The 21,102-nt window shown below is 40.3% G+C and overlaps 1 protein-coding gene across 2 annotated transcripts in view; it reads left to right on the top strand.

The window, feature by feature from the left end:
* The window catches only part of LAMA4 (laminin subunit alpha 4), a 103,419-nt gene that overhangs the window by 43,884 nt on the left and 38,433 nt on the right, over positions 1-21,102 (top strand). For both annotated transcript variants that reach the window (XM_075145694.1, XM_075145693.1), the window contains exons 5-13: positions 904-1,118; positions 5,184-5,279; positions 6,595-6,746; positions 6,888-6,998; positions 10,439-10,550; positions 13,804-13,971; positions 14,746-14,939; positions 16,895-17,011; positions 18,995-19,143. In XM_075145694.1, coding sequence (XP_075001795.1) covers positions 904-1,118; positions 5,184-5,279; positions 6,595-6,746; positions 6,888-6,998; positions 10,439-10,550; positions 13,804-13,971; positions 14,746-14,939; positions 16,895-17,011; positions 18,995-19,143 — 1,314 coding nt within the window. The remainder of the gene's footprint in view (positions 1-903; positions 1,119-5,183; positions 5,280-6,594; positions 6,747-6,887; positions 6,999-10,438; positions 10,551-13,803; positions 13,972-14,745; positions 14,940-16,894; positions 17,012-18,994; positions 19,144-21,102) is intronic.

The raw sequence follows: 21,102 nt of genomic DNA, 5'->3' as shown, positions 1-21,102 counted from the left end.
CTCTCCGGTCTTTCCAAATGATGACACCAAATCTGTTACCTCTTGTCTTAGCTTAGAGTCACTGGTCACACAGGAACGTTAGGTATCGCTGGTTTGTCTAGACTTTCAAAAACCACTACAGTTTCAACATCTCTTCCATTTTAAGATGTAGCAAGTTTTCCACAGAAACGTGACAAGACATGAAATTTGGACCCACTTCAGGCCTCCCCTAGCTTGCTTGTTACCCACCTCCCGCTCACCCTCTGCAAACCAACAGAGGAATCCTCCCCTCCTGGGCTGGTGGCTGCTCTCAGCCTTTTGCCCTCAGCAGCAGGTTAACATCGAACAAATTTGAAAAATGAAGGCTGGTTCAGTGCCTGTTTTGTTTTGCAAAAACCAGAAACCATCCCAGTGCCTCACCATAGAAGTATTTGTATAAACCTTTTCTGGTCAGTACTTTGTTATATGCATTATAATAAGAATAAGGTCTGAACTTCCTCTGAGTTTCAGCATCATAAAATGCAGTCTCTTAACCCAGTTTCCTATATAACACAATAAAGTTGGTGAGATCCAAAGCTGAAAGAGACCAAAATAAACACTAGAGCTGCCTCTCTGCCAAGGTCATTCTGTCATAGATTTTAAAACAATGGGGAACAAATCATTTTACTGCTAAAGACATACACAAAAAATAACGCAGACTGGTGTGATTGAGATACCAGGAGTGTGCAAGAAGGGAAAAATATATAACTGTACAGATTGTGATTAGAGCACAAAACAGCCTCTGCAGGAATACAGCTCCTAATTTGCCTTCTGTCCTTTAGTAGCTGCAGACCATCATCAATTCATGGTGACATAAATAAGGTCAGAGAAAAAACAGATGGGAATGTCATTGCTCGTCATCGCTGGGCTTGCTCTTCCTTTCAGGTGTGCCCCTGGTTACTATGGGAACCCTTTGCTAATTGGAAGCACTTGTAAAAAATGTGACTGCAGCGGCAACTCAGACCCAAACCTGATTTTTGAAGACTGTGATGAAGTGACCGGCCAGTGTCGCAACTGCCTGCGCCACACCACCGGGTTCAAGTGCGAACGATGCGCTCCGGGTTACTATGGAGATGCCAGATTCGCTAAAAACTGTACAGGTATTGTCTATAGTTTAGTAGAGCAGAGCAAAACGCAGCACAGCATGGTCTGTCGATGACCTCCCAGAGATGCCTGAATCAGTCATCAGACACCTGTGGCCCAGGGAGGCAGAGGGTGCTCCTGGCCGCCTACCCGGCAGGATAATTTGGATGCCTGTTTGACTGAGTCATCCCAGGCCCTCTTTCCATTGCCCACGAGGAAATCTCAAACCCCAGACCCCAACACCTCAAACGCCTGGGCAGGATGAATGTAGGCACTGTTGTGTCCTGCATCTTGTTTTAAATACGGGTCTCTAAGCTTTCCTTGGGCAGAGACTTCACCTTTGTGTATCTTCACACCACACGCTGCCCAGCATGACCACTCAGACTGATGGCACTTAAAGACTTGAAAGCAGTTTTTATGGGAACAGCATCGTCCTTCCTGTCCTGACCCAATCCCTGCTCATTTTCTGCTAGTTTTCATACTGATAATGTATTCTGCATTTCCCACGTGTCTGTGTAATCTTGCTCGTTACTGTATTTCCACTCCAGAGATGACTGTACTTCCAGGGTCTGGTAAAGTGCTACCCAGAGGATCTTACCAAAACTTACCTACACAGAGGGGTCACAGAGGTTTGTGTCCTCTAATATAATTATTCTCCTAATTTACATGGAGTTAGATCCAAATAAGACTTTGGGCTCATGCCCTTTGTCCTTGCTTTGGCTCTGGGAGGAGAGAGTACATCCTCTTTCAAAGCACCGAGGAATAAATACAGCTAAAGGTAAAATGGAGGTGCTCAGAGCAAGGACCTTAGACGTTCCTCCCAATCCCTTTGCCAGGGTCCCTCCCTCAAGGACCAGAACACAAATGGGGTAGATGGATCACTCCTAGCTCTTAGTTGACTTGAAGGTAAGACACAGCCAAACCACGCACTCAACCCAGACCTTTGAAGTGCTCCTGGGTCTCCAGGTACAGGGCTACAGGCCTCGGGGCTTTAGCAATGGCTTGATCAACCTACGTCCTTCTTGCAACTCACTGTACACTTCGACTTTGCTTTTTACTAGCTTACTGTAAAGTGCTAAGGTGCGTTTTGAGACTTGCAGGATGGAGGTTGTGAGGATGCTCTGTGCCCTTTGTCCTGCGGTTTTCATTTGTAGGGGACCACATATGATGCCACTAATGGTCCCTTCTGGTTTTATGTTCTGGTGACAGCTAGAAGTTGAGTGTCCATCTCCAGGACATAATTCACATCACTAAGTCACGTGCTTAAATTCCATTTACGTTGAATGGAAAGAGATTATGCCCTCACACAGTAATCCCAAAAGCCAATCCCAGGTATCCAAATCAGTCAAAAAGACAGCAGCTGTAGGGAACAGCGTGCCCCAAAACTTACCTCCTGCCTGGATTTGGGCACCCACGACGTGCCTGAAATTCAACATCTCTGTGATTTTGAGGTGCAAAAGCAAATCTTGTTTATGCCCTTCACTGCCTAATTCAGTTCACCAGAGATGACTTAACTGCAGTTCTTCCATAAAGAAGGACAGGATCTAGTTTGTGAGTCCTGAATGCCATGAGGCAGGAGAAACTCACCCAGCACTTTAAGTCAGCAAACTGCAGCAATCGTGCCCTGGTCATGTGCAAAAGCAGAGCTTTAAACAGCTAAGAGTAGCTTTGCCAGAAGTCTGAGGATTACAGGGCATTTCAAGTGTCTAAGTAGATTATGCAAGACATAATTTTGGAAGGCATCTCTGAACATGGAGTTTCTAAACTGAAATTAAGTCACACTTTCATCACCTCAGTATAGTTTTGGTTTGCACCCTTAAAGAGTTGCAGGAATTAGAGGCAGAATGCCTCGGTATTATTTATGCTTCTGAGATACAGTTTAAGTGGGATTTCGTGGTGCACAGGACTTCTCTATACAGGTTTTTCATGCAGACTATAAATCAGCTTGGTAATTCTCTTCATTAGCAGATTCTCTTGTAGTGTTTGATCTTTGCTAAAAATAAAAAGTGCCTTGGCACTTGAGTATGTTATGGGAGATATAGCATTTCTCTGTTCAGGGGTGAATTTAATCTTGTAGTTGACTCTAGCAGATCCTGATCTTCAAGTATTATGTTTCAGGGAATTACACACTTTTCGTTTCATCTTCATTTCTGCTAAACACCACGTGCTGTACTTGACAGTACTGTGTAGATTGCCCGCACCAATCAATACATCCATGATATCCAAACTATCCAGGTAGTTTACAATGCAAGTTTATACTTTGTTTGGCATTTTGGAGCAATTAGGAACTCTTATTTAGAAAAATACAGATTCAGAAATAAGACAAATACTTTCTTTAAAATACAAAAATACAAAAACGAAACTAGTGTAAGAAACAAGAGAGTCTGCGTACATAGTTTCCACAGAGCACCTCAAAGGCTATATAGAATAAAAAAATGCGAGAACACTAAACGAGCAAACAGCTCTATCCAACTAGGATCACCTTTTTTTCTTTCGAGCAAAACACAAAATCTGTGTAGCTGTGGATAGTAGTTTTCAGCTTCTTTTCAGTAAATTTTTTAATCACGTGTCCTTTAGCCATACTTCAAAGCTTTCCACAAACATCTCTCAGAAAGGTAAATTTAGAAGCTTTCTCCACCAGTAAACCATAATAGCACCGAAAGTCTAAATTCCCTACTAATAATGTGGTACCTCCTAACCAAGTAGATGAAAAATTGTCAGGACTGCTTTTGAAATTAATTTATAAGAAGCATTTGTGTAGCAAATTGAGAGCTATCCATTTAAATAAGAAGACACCATTTGATTCTCTTGAGCACCAATCTCATCCAAATTTTAATCTTGTAACTGAAATCTTGCCACCTGTTTTGGGGATAGCCTAGATCCTGTGATATAGGTAAAGAGAAATCTCTGCTTTCAACTGAGACTTTTCTTTCACTTCTTAACAAAAGAAAAAACAAATAAAAAAATTGTGGATCCATGAGCTGGGCGGCACCCAGTTCATACAGATTGTGATGAGGTCAGAATATTGATTGCCCCACAAAATTCATGACCAAATTCTGTTCTCACAATGGTACAAAAACTGAATAGTTCCACTAACACTGGTTCAGTTACACAGAATTATTCTAATGTTAGTGCATCATGCTGACTTCGAAGCTGTATTACACATTTTCCCTGATAATTCCTCAAATGTGCAGTGTGGAATGTAAATACAAGGGTAATTCATAGAGAACAATGAATAGGCTGCAATAAAATGGCAGTAAACAATTTTGTTATATGAGATTCTGCTGAAACCATGAATCACAAGAGCAAAATGAATTCCAGATAAGTCACTGCTGTTCTTATGTTCTGCTTGAGTTTTTGTTATTCTATCAAAGTGGTCCAAGAATATTTTTATCTTTAAAATAATATATTTTAAAAGGCTAATTAAATCTTGAAAGAGACACTTTAGATTAAAAATTATACTTTTTAAAAAGCCACTTGTGCTGGCAGTAAATATGTAGCTTACTCAAGTTTAAAAAAATGTAAAACCTCATTTATTCTTCATTGTAAGTGGTAGGAGATATTTACTTTTTGATATGCTCAAGCTGATGATGGAATTGGAGTCCACTATCAATCCCTGATAGCTGGAAAGCTTATTTAGTGGCAGCCTGACAGAGCATTGATAAATTCCACAAGTCTGTGGAGAGATTTGTAACTAATAATTAACTTTAGTTGTACTGCTTTCCTTAGCCTATCTCCTAAACGTCTCCCTCTCTAGATGGTGACGCACAATGGCCCAGCTGGGCAACTCTGGCCTCACTGCCTCTGCTTGTGACCAGCTGGGAAGCTTTGAACGAGGCGCTTCAGCACAGGCTTGCCGGTTCTGTTTCCTGTCTCATATTTTATCTGGTCCAATTCGACCGCAGTGCAAAGAACACCACCTTCTACACACTGAAGGAAAAATCAGTCCAAGAAGCTGTTGATTTTGATTTGACTATCCATGCACAATCCTACATACAATCATTTCACTAGTCTTGGGAGGGGAAAGGTGGGTTGTACATTTTGAAGATTCTTCTTTCAAAAATGCTTTCTTTTTCCCCCAGAATGTAACTGTGGAGGGAGAATGTGTGACAGCCAGACTGGAGAATGCCTCGCTGACAGTCCTGAAGTTTCTACTGGCACAGACTGTCCAACCATCAGTAAGATTATCATGAGAATACCAAAAATTAATATCGCTCTTGTATTTAGATGTTTACGAATACTAACTTAAGAGCTCAGTTCTCCAGTGGGCTCAGCACTTTGACCTTGGTCCCACAGGGCACTTAAACATGTGAATATGCATGATGCCCCACTGACTGAGTATTTAAACGTTCTCACTTGCTTGACTGAGTACATGCATATGTCCAACTCTGTGGTACAGACTGAATGTTTAGGTACAAACTGCGGAGCAGTAGGGAAGTATCACGAAAGCCACTTCTTTAGACTTTGAGATACAGTGCCTGCAAAATAATATTCTGGCCCTGAAAACTGCCATCACAACTTTATCTGTGCTGTCTTGCATATGATTTCTGGTTTTCTAGTTGTACACCTAATATAAATTGTTGCTGTTGACAATTTGACGTTATCCATCAGGCAGTTGCTTTTCCACTATCACCTCCCCTATTCCAACTATAGGAAGCCTGGGGAGTTTCCAGAAGTGGTTACTACTGGTAACCACTGATATTTTTTGAAATGTTAGTATGATTATGTCTGTAGTATAATGCTGCCCATGTAGCACAGATGGGTTCCTAAACTAACTGCCAATAAGAGGGGTTGTGTGCCTGGAAGCGCAACCAGAAGGAAAACGTTTGGGAGCTGCTGCCATCAAGAATACACACTATGCAATATCAAGCAGAAGTTTCTGTAGGAATCTGTGTTTCATGTTCACCTAAGTCTCTTGCATTTAGTGGTGGCACCAATGTCACTAAAAACAAGGTGGCATTGCAAGCATTCAGCAGGGACAAGGATATAGTTCTGCACAAGCGTATTCCAAACGTGTTATAACTGTGTTTTTAGAAGTTGCCTTTCTAATCAAATAAGCAGCCAAGAGCCCATCTGCTGGACATCCTTACTTCTCATATCACCAAATTTTATATACAGAGTTATGGGTTCTGACAGAATGAAGTTGTTTTTTTGACCCCCGTCTGTTGTTCTTCGGGCCACAAACGTGCAGAGCCTCTAGGGAATAGCCAGGAAATGCCTCCTCTCTCTCTCCCTACTGATTACGGTGCTGCTGCAGCAGCCTCTCGGAGTAGTCCCATCTGGTGCTGCTCAGCTGGAAGCATCATGACTGTACTGTGGGACCTTGGAAGTGGGCGGAAGAAAGTGAAAGAAAAATGGGTATCCATCAGCATCCATCAATGACAAAGAGAGGGAACGCCATGGGGAAAGAGCACTATAAAATGAATTTAAGATATCTGCTGTTCACTGACACAAACATTAAAGAAAAATGACACTCTCTTATTTTCTTATCAGGCTGCGATAAATGTATTTGGGATTTAACAGATGACATCCGATTAGCAGTTCTGGCTATCGATGAAAGCAAATCAACTTTACTGAGCATTTCTACAGGTGTTGCAGCTCAAAAGCGCTTGAATGACCTGAACCTCACTGCCACCCATCTCCAGGTACAAACGTTGATGACATTTTATTTTTTAATGTAATTCTAATCTACGCATTTCCATTCCATTCCTGTAGATTTTAACCCCTGCCCTCACTAAAGAAATAATTTGTTTTCAGATGCACTGACTTTTTTCCCACACACACAGGAGGCAATGTCCAAAAAAAAGAACCACGCTGTGCTCTGGACCATCCAGGTCGATGATACTGCAGACGAAATGAATGATCTCATGAGAGAGGCAGCAACACTTGATGAACAGGTTTGTTTATAGCCCCCTGCCAGAGCTCTGAGGGTTTGCGGTTTGTCATATTCACATGCTGGCATAAGAGGTTAGTATAGAGTAGTTCCAGTTGGAAGGGACCTACAATGATCATCTAGTCCAACTGCCTGACCATTTCAGGGCTGACCAAAAGGTAGAGCATGTTATTAAGGGCATTGTCCAAATGCCGCTTAAACACTGACAGACATGGGGCATCAACCACCTCTCTAGGAAACCCGTTCCAGTGTTTGACCACCCTCTTGGTAAAGAAACATTTCCTAACATCTAGTCTGAACTTCTACATTCACCAAACAAGAGTGGGAGTGCCCTGAAAGACAGTTGGGAGAACTTTCTATTTTCTATTTCTAGACTTTCTACGTTAGTTTTGCTCTGAATTACAAGCGTAAATGACCTATCAAGTCTTCTTGACTTGAAGGACGTAGGGCCAAAGTCTGTTGAATGTGGTCGGAGGTTTGTCACCAATTGCAAGAAGCCTCCCCTCAGGATCTGAGTTCCCACCTACCCCCCTACATATGTTTGATCTGAGATAGACACACTGCCTTTCTATTTCACATTTTGATTTTTAATTAAGCAAAGTAACCAACACTAAACTAATTCAAGTTTACTTTGGGAGTATTTGTACTATACCTATTTTACATGTATGCTCTCATAAAATTAAATTAGCCCCGACTAGACACTTCAAAACATGTTACAAACTGCCAGTTTAAAAGGTTTTTCATGTACCCACTGAGATGGGAGCCTGATCAGCACTCAAGACATGTTTTAACACAATTGTAATCATAAATGTTGTATCCACATTCAATTGCCAGGCTATAAAACTAAGGTTATCTGCTCTCAGCTCACATAACGCTTTCATTGCACCCTAGAAGAATACTGATATGATATGCTCAGAGAAGAAATAGGGTTCAAAATTGCTTCTCCTCTATTTTAAAGAGATATTATTAAACATCTTTCTGTTGCTAAGATATATATATTGGTGAGATACATCACTTTATTTTGTTCCCAGAGATAATCACAGCTGTAGTATGACTAGAGTATATTTCATGCTTACTGCAAAATGCCAGACCTTATATTCATTTACCAATTCCTTCAGAAGACAGATTAAAATTATACCTTAGACTAAAACTCAAATACAGGAGCAAGCAGGAGAAAAAACACAAAGGAAGAGGAGAAAGGACTGCATAGAGAGGTGGAAGAGAAAATTTGGGTTTGGGTGTTTTTAATCAGCACTTACTTAGCAGAAAGGGCACTGCAGAATTACACAGACTATGCCTGTGTTCAAAAGAGAGGTCTGATTAAATCAGCTCACATACTCCCCCACCTGTACCTGTGAAAATCTGGCAGTGCTTACATGCCTCAGTGTCCCTCTATATAGTTTGTAGGCAGGATGATTAAAGCATTACGTTTTCTAGGAATATTCAGTGAATTTTGATAATAATGTTTTTGTCATCTTCAGTACTACATGGGGATTTCTTACCTCATTCCTCAGTTTGACTGTCCCTGAACAAATATATTCAGCATTTCCTCTGGTCTCTTCTCCCCGGTTATTTCTAATGCTTGTTCCACATGAATACTTGTGATTGCTTGTAAAGGCAGGGAAATAATGGCCCCAGACTCTCACAGTGGAAGAAAGACCACAGTAATAACTCTGAATATATTGAACTTATTGCTCTTTCAAGGCACTTTTATGGAAAACAGGTGCTAGGGCCTTGAGTGGGTTTTGCGGAGATGTGCCGCATCTTCTGTTCAGAGCATTTCATGTGCACGTCCCCGTGTCTGAGGGGTTGCTGCAGATTCTGATCTAAACCCCAAAGGCAGGATGAATGCACCCACTGTAGGCAAATCCTCCTGCTAAATGAGAAAATTAAATGTGACCTGCAACTCCCTGAGCCTGCTTGGGAAGAGCGTAGAGTAAAACAGCACGTAGCTCGATCCTGAATGTTTGGCAGAGACTTGGGGGAGCCGAGTGCCTTTCCTTCCTGGGCTCTTAGCAAATTTCAGGATGAGCCTCTGTACATCAGTGGGAATTTGAGGGTCCCTAAGAGCAGCCCTCACTCATGCTGCTGTGTTTCCCATCAATCTCATGGCAATCAGTAAACCTGTCTCAGCAATTCCCCATGGGTTCGATAGTTAAGAAAAATCTGATGAGGGAAGAGTATTATGTAAAGGCAAGTGGGTGTAAAAACAGTAACAAGTTGCTTAAAATAAGCATGAAGTGGTGATGCTGAGCAACAGAACATCCACAAGAAACCCTGATAGCAATAAAGGAATACAAATAAAAAACATAGTGCTTAACCTTCAAAGACTAAAAACCCAAGTAAATAGGAATAAAATTAAAACCTTTCTACAAGCCCTCACACTTGGTTTGCCCGGGTGCCCATCCGCTGCTGCGGCACGGGCCACCCCGGCCCTGCCTTCAAGTGCCACCCGGTGCCTCTACAAACCCCGAGTGAAACCGCGTCCGTGGGTCACAGCTGCTGCTGGCACCGAACCCGCAGCCACAGTACGGCTTAGCCACATGGGGCTGGGAGACGGCCACAGAGTCCTCTGTGGTTCTTGCAGGATTAAGTGAGTATGAAGTGAGCACACCAACAGCCAAGTATTTTCTGGCTTATGAGGTGTCAGGCGACCCCAAATTTTTGCTGATGCAGCCCCAACAGGGACCATGAATCAAATGCTTTACCACTAGCAAGCGTGTGATACGGACTTACACGTGCATACACACACATACTCAGGGTCCAGGAAATGTCAATGGCACAGCAGTCATATTTTTTTCTCCTTCCTGGGAAATACCAGTGAAAAGCAAATCTAAGGGCTCCCAAAGTCAGTGACCTTCCAGGAAAGATGATAACTATGACATGGTAACTCTTCGTTTCCCTTACATGTAAGGGAACACGACGCAGAGTACAGCCTCCAACGTAATATAGTATAGGAATGTGGCTATGCTCTTCAGAGTATTTTGAATCCTCATGCTTCTTCTTAATTTTAACAAGTTGGAGAGCTGGGGACTTCACTTGAAGGAGACGCTGATCTAAAAATGGTTGTGAGCTTGACACCTTATTCTTCAGTCTATACGCTTACTCAGGAAACACCATACCCAGCAAAACGAGCCAGCCCTGCTGAATGCCTAGGACCCACAGCAGATGGTTTTTACAACTGTACATAATTTATGGCAACTTGATTGCAGCAAATGATGGATAAATATGGGACAGATTTTAACCTCTCACGCCGCAATTCTGAAAATACCGACAAGACAGGCCTTCACTTCAAACACCTGTGGAAATACCACTTTATATGATATATGGACTTTCACATGCTCATCAGGAGAAAGCAAAATGTGTGTTTACACTGCTCATCCTCACACATGCATATGGATCTGAAAAGAAATCTAATGTCTCGCTCACATGGTTTATTCATAGGGAAATGAAGCATCCAGCAGAGGCCTACTGGTACAGAAGGAAACCATGGCGACCAACAACCGTGCTACTCAGCTTGTGCAGCAGCTCAGTAATATGAGGGATAACATTCAAGGTAAATAGATTTCTTTCTGGTTCAGCTCAATGTCAAGCATGTATTAATGAAACCTCCAGCAAAAAAATGTCATAGCACCTGGGCACTCTCGCAAAGCAACCCATACATAAGGCTTTTGCAGCCTGCAATGCCGTGATGAAAAGCTGTCTCTCTTAAAAGACAGCTGACACCACGGGCTGACTTGGTCTGACACCCAGAACAAGAGCTTCTCTTTCTTTTTTCTCTCTTTGACAGAGCAAATTAATAATAAATAGGTTTACATGAAATACTTCAAGCTAATTAGCTTGTAGCCTTTGTTTGTTTGAATAGCTGCTCAAGGTATTTATATATAATTGTGGTAAAAAAAGAAGTCAGTATCAGAGTGGGGCTGGATGAAGCCACAAACACAAGCATAGGATGGGAGATGAGAGTGCTCCATGTCTTACTTGTCAGCAGATTCATACAAGTGCACTTTTCTCATCCTGCTGATAAGTAATGGAAGCCATATGAATAGCTAGACAGATTTTTTAAAATTATGCTTTCCCTTTTGAAGCCTGGCAGTCAGTTAGGTCTGACTAACTCTGATGATCCCACTGGTGAGTGTTACTTTAAATCCAGTTTTTGCCTTTTAGCAAACTGTTGCTGAGTGGGATTGTGCTGGTTCATACAACTTCATGTAGATGCTTCTAAAAAGAAAAGGAAGCTGAAGAGTAAATAATTCGGTGAACTTGCTGCTTCCCCAAGCTCAGCATGGGAAGTGGTGGTGATTTTCTCCTCAAGCTGCTTATTGCTTAATCTGACCAGAATTTCCAATTGAGTTTGGGTCCAGACATATCTACAGAGCATTACAGACTAGGTGTTGTCCTCTTGTTCTTTTTTTTGTGAAATACAGAAGAAGAATCAGAAAACTGCATTTTCATTTCCTCTTTTCCACAAAGAAGGCATGGCCTTTAGTAAAAGTGAAAGGCAGAACTGTAAACTGTGTGGCTGGTGCAGACCGTAAGAAATGGATATAGTGATGCTGATTCAAAGTAGGAGAGGTAAACATGATGATGATGATCTCCCAAAACTAGGAAAGAGTGAAACCTAGAGCTTTTTATGTTAAAATGTTGGGACAAACTCAGTGTCCTGCTCATCTGTCCATATGATGTGAAGGGATTCAGACAAAACTTATTAAGTTCATCTTTGGCCAACATGCTAGAGCAATAAAAGCATCTCCAGAACTAGCATAAATTTCAAAACATAACTTCTGTTCTGACTGTAAATGCATGTATTTTACACCTTTCCAGATGAAGATTTTTTTTTATTTAGAGCCTGTTAAATCTCCTGCATCTTCAAGAATTGTTACTATACTACATATCAAAGGATAAATGACAACAGTGAACCCCTTCCCAAACATAATTGCTCTTAAAAAAGTTTTCCTAGTCAGAGATTACTATCTTCATCTGGAATATCTATGACATATCATGGTCACGCTGATATAAAACTGAGATTAAACCAATTGCAGCCTCTTCTTCTGTACCTACAGAAAGCAATAAAACCCCAAGTGAACATACTCAGAAGCATCTCTGTCCGCTGTACACCTGCATCATGACAGCCTCCATCCTGCCATAGAGCACACTGATTTTTCCCAGTCCTTGGCAAAGCCAACAGGAAAGAAAGCTGTATATGGCACTAGAATAGAAAGGCTGACTGGCAGTTGAGGTTAAATGGTCCTTTTTCAATTAATAGGAATACTTTATTAACAGACCTGAGCAATTTTGTCTTCGAGCAATTACTGCAAGCTCTGTGGCAAGTTGTGTAAGGAAGAGCAGTTACATATCAACTGTTATCCTTGCTTATCCTTAACTCCATGGGTCCTTCAACCATTACTTTATTTCAACAAACATAGCTAAGTTAACATATCCTCACAGAAGAGGCAGGCTGAGACCAGGCTTATAGCATGTTACATTTGTTCTACCTTCTTACACCTGGGATGCTAGATCACCTTTGACTGTCTGACCATCCGTCACATCTTATTTCCACAGTTATTGAGAAAAAGTGTCAGCACGAGCTTCATTGTATATCACCAACAGTCACTGGCTGACCTCTGGGAATAGTCCTTTTATATTACTAATTGGTTTTGGGCAGGAAAGGAACCACAGAAGGCAAACATGTATCTAGTTTGGTGCACAAATACCACAGTCGGGTTGAGCTATGATAGAAGAAGCCACATCAATGGCTGTGAATAAAAAGAGTGCTTGTTCACCCAGAAAGCAGCTGGAGACAAGTGGGTGAAAATTATTTCCACCATGCTCAAAACTATTCTTCTACAGGGGCATTGCCACCTGTAGAAGGCAAGCCACTCTCTACTGAAGGGAAGGTGTACGTGCGCACACGTGCACATGCATGTCCCAGCATGAGAAGGAAAAAGAAATCCATGGAGCTGCTGGTGGTGATCGGTTACTGAGGCTTTAAAGTTTCACTAATTAGCTGAGCAGCCAGCCAGAAACTGCATACAGAGACACTCTGCCAAAGAATCAGTTGTGCCACGATTACACATCTATTTTTTATAAAAATCTTACAGATCAATAGTGCTGGCTTTGCCACCTCTGGTTATCCACAAAAGTAGTGATGAACGCAAGCCAAAGCTACTCGTGTCGTAGGGCATAAAAGAGGTGCTGGTATTCGAGGCCAGGGAGTGAGAAGTGGGTAAACTGTGTAATGCCTACACTGGGAATGGGTAAACTCAATTTCAGCTGCAGGGATCCAACAGTGTTTTTTGAACTGAGACCAAAACCTTGAAATAGTATCTATCTCCAAACCAGCTAGGCAGTATCAGGCCAGAAGCCATATGTTACCTCTTTAGGGTGCCTCAAACTTCTTCAGATGGAAGAAAGGTTACTTCAGTCTCCTTGCTGTTGTTGTTATTTAATAAACATAACATTTTTGCAGCAGCACTTAAAAACTATGATTCTGGACGAAAGCTCCAGCCACAGAAAGAATAAAATTATGATCCCGGTCTATAAGAACTGCCAAGCCAAATAATTCATACAACCCACGCCTGCTTAATCTCATCCTCTTCTGATGAGACCCTCACATATGCCAGAAAGTGTAATATATTTACAGATTTAAGACTGGATTAAACATAATAATTATCTACTATAGAGTTGAGAGATAATTAAAACTTTCTTTTGCCATCAGCATGATCTAGATTCACAAAAGTAAAAGTAGTCCACAGTATTTACTTCTCTGTAGCCATGCTGGATTGACCATCTGTTCCTTTTTCCCACAGAAATCAGCAGCAAGATGAAATACTATGCAATTCAACAAGAGCTGAGCCCTGAAGAAATTGCCCAGAAGCTGAGTGTGGCTGAGGAGATGCTGAAGGAGATCAAACGCCGTAAGCCTTTCACTAATCAGAGGCAACTTGCAGATGAGGAGGAAAACGCAGCAGAGGAGTGTGAGTTTTAAGTCTGTTTTCCATTCACCCACATGTCGATGTGCAGCTGGCACGGGCCAGACAGCTCTGGATGTATTGCTGAGCCCCTGGGGAGCACCAGCAGGCACTTGGCAAGCACCGACTGGTGTGCGGAAGATGCTGCTGCTTCCAAGTGCCTGCCCCAAGTCTCTGCTGGCACTTGCTGCCCCCGTGGCACAATGGGCAGAAAAATATACGTGTGTCTGTGTGTCTGTGTGTCTGTGTGTGCCTGTGCACTGCAGTACCTCAGTGATAGCTGTTTAGGAAGGTTCGTGACAGGGCTGGAATTGCTCATGTGAATGTCTCCCTTCCCCCCGCCAGCTCTGCCATGGGGAGAGCAAACTCCAGCAGGGAGAGAAAAACTGCTGGCATGGGAAAGAGCGGCAGCCTAATTCTCACAGCTCGGTGAATATGAGTCAAAGCCCCAGGACAATAAGGACTGTCTTCTCCAGAATAGCCTGGTTAGCTGTGACAATGAAAAACAAATGAGCATGGAAAGCCAAACCTAGTCTCTTTTAGCAAAAACTACTTGAGAGGGGGAATTAGTGGGATTAAAATGAGATACTAAAATGAGAGGCATCTTTCCTTTTCAAAAGACGAGGGAAAATTAAAATCTAGGTATATGATCTCTCAAGTGAGCTTTTAACAAATGTGTCTTACTGTCCCCTGAGTAACACAACAGAAATTGTTGCATAGGTAAGTTTTGCCAGAAATCAAAGCTTTGGATTAATCAGTGGCCTCTGATTTTTCTCCCAGTGCTACAGCAAGTTGAAGAGTTTCACGAGAGGTACAATGACACCAGATCTCTAGTATCTGATGTGCTGGAGCAGCTCAGCGAACAGGATGTGAAGCTGTCAGACCTGGAGGAGGCATTAGACCAGGCGTTTCACTATGTTATACAAACGGAGGATATAAATAAGGAAAACACAGTCAATCTTCAAAGGCGTGAGGTACTATGCAGTACATTTATCATAACTGTTGCCTGTGAACACTCCATCTCTGCCGGTGCTTAAAATAGTAGATTGCAAACAATTTAGATTCAGGAATCACCACACCAAAAAAGAATTTCTTGGACCACTTAGTGGGATGAGTTTGACTCTCCAGTTCTAAGAAAGAAGTTGTGGAAGTGCAAGGTACTATTATTTATTCATAGAGTGACAATACATGACAAGTTTTGGCATGGCATGTCTCAGCAGGCCAAGGAAGAGATGGATACTAATACCTAAACTAGGAAGACATATTACAACAAAACCCAAGAAGCTTAAAATTCCATGTAGCGTGGCTGCTATAAATATTGTGGTGGGATTGTTTCACCTGTTATGTACTGATTTATAATGTGGAAGGACTTCATGCTCTCAAAAGTAATTACATTCTATTAAAACAATTATTTATAAAGACTCTGCACTGCATTCATGCCCTGAGCTGTGAGTGCATTCATACTGCCTCGTCCAAACTTTCTCTCTGGTCCTTTTTAAACAAAATGAATCCCTGTTTTTTCAGGAAGAGCAGATGATTGTCCTTGCATCTTCAAGCACAAATCTATTCTCTAACTGCTCCACAACAGATACCTTGAAACTGGATTTCCTACTTGCTGAGTGAACAGCCTAGCTATAAGGCTACAGCAGTTTTCCCTTATGCTCTGTTCAATTGATAGTTTCAGTATTTTGGACAAAGTAATCCCTCCAGAGAAGAGCTCAGAGAAGACCTGTCCCCTATAGCACGGAAGGGGGGCATGTTTGCCTGTAAGTGGTGGTATTAGGTTCAAATCCCATCTGGCTGATGAGGAAATGGAATTTTCAGGTCTGTTATCCCAGAAAAGCACCCAATCCATCAGCCATACAAAAAGACTATTTTTTCTCCTTCCAGCAGTTTTGTGACTCTTTCTCTGTTTTCTTTAGTTTCCTTTAAGGGATGCAAAACCAGAACATCCTACCTAAAACTTTTCGTTTATTTTTTCATCAAGGAAGAAAATGACAAAGAGAACAATTTGGGACCATTTGAAGCAAACTGTTTTCATTTCAATAGCTGAAATTGTTTGGATTCTGGAGAGGGGTTTAGGGAGCAATTTTGTGATTTGAAGAACAATCTTGAAAATTCAGGCCAGCCTCTGGGTTTCATAGCATCAGTGGCTGAGTTTTGAGCTCTTGAAATTTGCAGCGCTAGAAGTTCATGCTGATGTGGAAGGTCTAATAATTCAATAGAGAAATCAGGCGTGCTGTTCTCATGAATTCTTCTACAAGCAGCTTGGGATCCTTATGTACAAAGCCTCTTCTGGTGTTCCATTGTCTCATAATTACAGTGCCAAGCTGCAGCTCGTCTCACATTTATGAAGCAAAGCCTGAAGTGTGTAGTCGCAATTGTTCATTGTTTTTAACCAGTTGGATCTTCATTATTCCTCACTACATGGCACAATAAAGGCAGATGCAAAAGAAATTGTTCACATTAGCTTCACTATTGACAAGGAAAAGAGATCTCTGTACTGTAGATTTAAAAAACCTCCAGAAAAAAACTAGTCTCCAGACCACTATGAAAAATCCACGTTTAATTTGTCTGTGCTGGCAGTGTACTGAATAATGCTTCATTCCAATAATTGCTCATGCTGTAATATAAAATGAAATTAATAAATTTAAAAAAAATGCAACATTTGTTTCACAAAGACAAGAAAATGCAGAGAATCACATTATAATATGCAGTTACATCCCAGAGATGTCTGGGAAAAACTTAAGACTTCAAATTTGTCTAAAATCTATTTAGTTCATCACTTTATCTTTTGAATTAACTTTAATAAATTTAACAAAAATGGTAACACTGTATTTTAACAATGCACAGACAGTTCTGGATGTGATTTGATTTTATTTTATTTTATTTTATTTTATTTTATTTTATTTTATTTTATTTTATGCAGAAACAACATGAGAAAATAAAAGAGCAAATAGATGAAGTGAACAGCATTCTGCTAAGTGCCACAACTATTTTGGCAGGACCACAAAAGGTCAACTCTGAGTTAAGTGAGGTAATAAAGGTAGGTGCCACAGTGACTTGTTTAAATGATATGTCCTTTTTTTTTTGACTTTTAAGTCATGTGTTTAGACCACTAAATAAAAACCTCTCCTTTTTTATACTGCTTCAATTAAATATTGATTAATATTCCCCCAAAAAAGTATAAATCTTCCTGAATGAAAAGCGCTGTAATTACATTTTACTGCTTTAGAAAAATAATTATATTATAAGGATACCTTACTGTAGGCAGAGCTGAATGAAGGATTTTGCTGCAGAGTTCTCAATCATTTCATTACAAGCAGCTGCCAAAAGATGCTCTGGTAAAAGACTGCACTATAAGCTAAATGCTTTTTCTCGTGCCTGCAAATGAGCACAGAAGAAGGCTAAAGATCCCAGATATTAGTGTTAAAACCAGCCACTGTCAGAGTGTAAAACATATATAAACAGATTGTCTTATAGAAATCCTTTTCTGGAACCGTAGACTAGTATCTAGTGTTTTGAATGAGACAAGGTGGTGTAGGAAATTTTTAGAAATTTTAGGTTTTTGGACTTTCTATGAAAAAATGAAGAAAATAAAACTGGGATTTTGCTAACTAAAATATTTAACAAAGCTGATTTTTTTTCATGTTTTGTTTTAAAATTTTGAGATAATTTAAGACAAATGAAAATTCTCCACAAACATTCATTTTGATCATAGTTGCCCACTTCTGTTTTTTTAACACAAAAGCAAATATCAAAAGTCATTAATTTTTCTTTGAAAAAGTAATTTGAGAAAACAGAAAGAAGACAGCTTGCTTTATAACTATCCCTGGGTGATCAAGCAGTATGATTTTTTTTCTCCTGTGTTTTGTGCAAAATAAATTGCTCTAGTTTATCATTTCGGGTTCCCCACTCCTGTGGATAAGTTTACACATAGGGGACGTTCACACCGCAGGGAAGGAAGTAGTATGCAACATCATACTACTTCCATCCTCATCAGCAATAAGCATTTTCATTCCTCACTCGTTCATCCTTTTTCTCTTTCTCCATTTCATACTTTTTTCATTATTTTGAGGCCACATTTATAATCCTCAAACATATCAGCAAGCTTGTGTATTGGAGAGAAGGTGAATGTAGGCCCATTTGGTCTTCCCCACAAGTGTTTCATACAAGGAAGAAGTATGGCTAAGGCAAAGCGATACTGCTTCTCCTTGCCTATACATACATATAGGTGGTATTTAGATGACTGATTCACAAATTAGACTAACCCAAGATGTCTTAGCATGAGGGATGGCTCTGTGCAAGGAGACAGAAAGGGGCCAGGGCCCATTTTCCACAACGTGGCACAGCTCACAGCCGTACAGCTGAACTCTCTGCCCCTTTCCAGCAATTGCCAAATTGTCGCCGGGGCACAGGCGCTGCCCCATGCTATTCCCCAGTGAGGCAGGTTTGGGAGAATGGCAGCTGTCCAGGGCCAAAACAGTGCCAGGGCCCATGCAGTAACGGGATGATGCATAAGCCACCCACTCCAGCACTATTTAGTTTACTCGTAGAGATATCATCTCGAAGTCCCAAAAACTAATTTCTGGCCTGCAGCCTTCACAGAGAAGAGGTAAAAAAAAAAAAAAATTGCAAAGATCTGGTTTAATTACTTCACCTATTAGCACTTCACTCTGAAAGACTTGTCATTGGTACCATTCCGGAGCAAACATAAAGGATAGAAAGACATTTCTCAACTGTCTTCCTTTGGTATTTTACACATCTCTCTCTAATATCTTTTTAAGGGATTCCTGGAATTTTGGTTGATTTTTATATTCCTGCATTTGTCTTGCCTTACTGACATTCACAGGACAGACTCTTTTTGATCTTTCCTCTTTTTTATCTGTTAAAAATATAACATCAAACAAATATAATATAAAACAACAAAATTATAATAATAAAAGGTAAAACAAATCATAAGAATCAAAATACAGACGAGATTTTTTACAATTTTCATCTTCTTTCCTTCCCCCCGTATTTTGTTCAGAATGTGTCAGGGTTCTACGCAGAAATAGATGGAGCGAAAAAGGAATTGCAAGAAAAACTAGCCAATCTGTCTCTGTTTGATGATGATTTTGTAGAAAAGGCTATGCATCATGCACACAACCTAAGAAGACTTGCTGATGAGCTGGACCGGTAAAATTTAACTTCAGCATACTTTGTTCATACAAGTGCTACTGATTGAACAGCTGAATAAACTAAAAGACAAGCAGAAACACAGTTACAATAGATATGCTGTCTGTAAATAGGCACTAAACAAATCACTGTTAAGTCATGTATGGAAGGACTTGTCAAGGTCCAGAAAGAACAGCTGAAGTTGAGCTAAGCAAAATCTATTAATCGTTTCAAAGAATAAACAAACATGTATCTTGCGTGTCATTCTCCCCTTTCTAATTTGGCTTGTTCTTCTCTTCCCACAGCAAGAGAACAGGAAAGGTAGCTTACTGAAAAGTAAAATAATCCAGGCAGATTAAATGGGGTTTGCAGAAACAGCTCATGTCAGTAAGTTCATTCACATTAAAAAATGTTTAGCATCATGGGCCAAAAAACGGGCTTTGGGATTTTTGTTCAAGAACTGATTTACAGATGTAGTTCTGATACTCAGTAGGTTGTGTCCCAGTGAAACTGGCCCACTCTAACACCAAAAAATTACTATAAGTCTTCCTAGTTTGCTGAAAGATACTAAATGCATCAACTTTCCCCCAGTTTACTAAAAAGCCACTTTTAGACAGATTTGAAATATGGCTTTATTTGCAATTGGGACTACCCATGGAAAAATCACTCCCGCAAATGAATTCTTAAATAAAATATTTCACCAAGCTCTACCTTAAGTAACATCATGGACATATGCTTTTGGAAGATAAACTTAAAGCTACTCTTCAAGTATATTATCTAAATACCAGTTGTTTCTTAATATTAGTATGCCCTAGATAGGAGATTAAAACAGAGAAAAAAATAACAGATGGTTTTCTTTTATACAATTGTATAAAGCTGACATATGAAACTCTGTTCTATAATGCCACACGAACTACAGACAGCCTAAAAAACAAACAGTATGTTTCGTCTGAGATCAGCAGATTCTGGGGGCAGCAGAATCACTTGAAAGAAAATACCCCATATGGCTAGCCTTCATCCCTTACCAAAATAATTTAAAAACGACTACCAAGTCCAACACATTAGGAATTTAATAGAAAGCAAACAGAAATAACTATGAAATATCCAGATGGAAATGTGCTGACTCTTTTATTTGTTGAGAAGATTGTCCTGCAGTGAAACTTTAATCGTTTAAAAAATTTAGCCTGTCTTCAAATAATTTTGGTTTTTATGGGTTTGTTTTATAAGCCTGTTAGGCTTTTATTTGGTAGAGTTTCTTCTTTTGTCTTGGGGGAATATAGCAGGAAATTCTTGCAACAACACTGAATCTGGAAACTTAATAAGCCCTCAGTGTGCAAACTCTTTAAAGTTAATATACACATGCATATATACATATTTAGAGTCTATATCTAACATATACTCTGAATTCTGTTTATCACAAAAATAGAAAAAAATAATATTTATTCAAAGTTGCTAACAGCTGAAGGTTGAGTCCTAAACCAACTGCTCTTTGGAATCTTCCCTGAAGACCAGTTATTGCCTAATATGCAAACCAAGCTCTACCATGCCAGCAAAGCTATCCTGTATTTTTGAAATCTAAGTTTTTGCAAAGTTTCATGATCATGGGCAGTTCTTCAACTGATCCTCCCCCTTTTCCCATCTACTTTTGGAAAGTATAAACAGCCCAGTGATACAGCTGTTCTGATCACTGGCACACACAGGTCTTTCCATTCACAGCCAGGATTTATCCCTAAAGAAGGACAACTGATAGATGTTATTCTGTTAATTTATGGAATATCCACTCTAGATTAAAAAAAGATAAAAGCTCAGTAGTGACTTGTTGCTGCTCACATAGACTTTAAGAGCAAAATTCCCAGAGTTATACCACCGGGAAGTACCTCCTATCCACATAGTTTTCATCTGCTTCAGACTGACATAAATGGTCGTACACAGTCAGGAAAATACTACTTAGACCAAGTATATTTATGTGCATGATTATGT

The sequence above is a fragment of the Calonectris borealis genome, chromosome 3 (genome assembly GCF_964195595.1).
Source record: "Calonectris borealis chromosome 3, bCalBor7.hap1.2, whole genome shotgun sequence".
NCBI lineage: Eukaryota > Metazoa > Chordata > Aves > Procellariiformes > Procellariidae > Calonectris > Calonectris borealis.
Note: the sequence above shows the minus strand (reverse complement) of the source record. Positions and strands in the feature narration are given on the sequence as shown.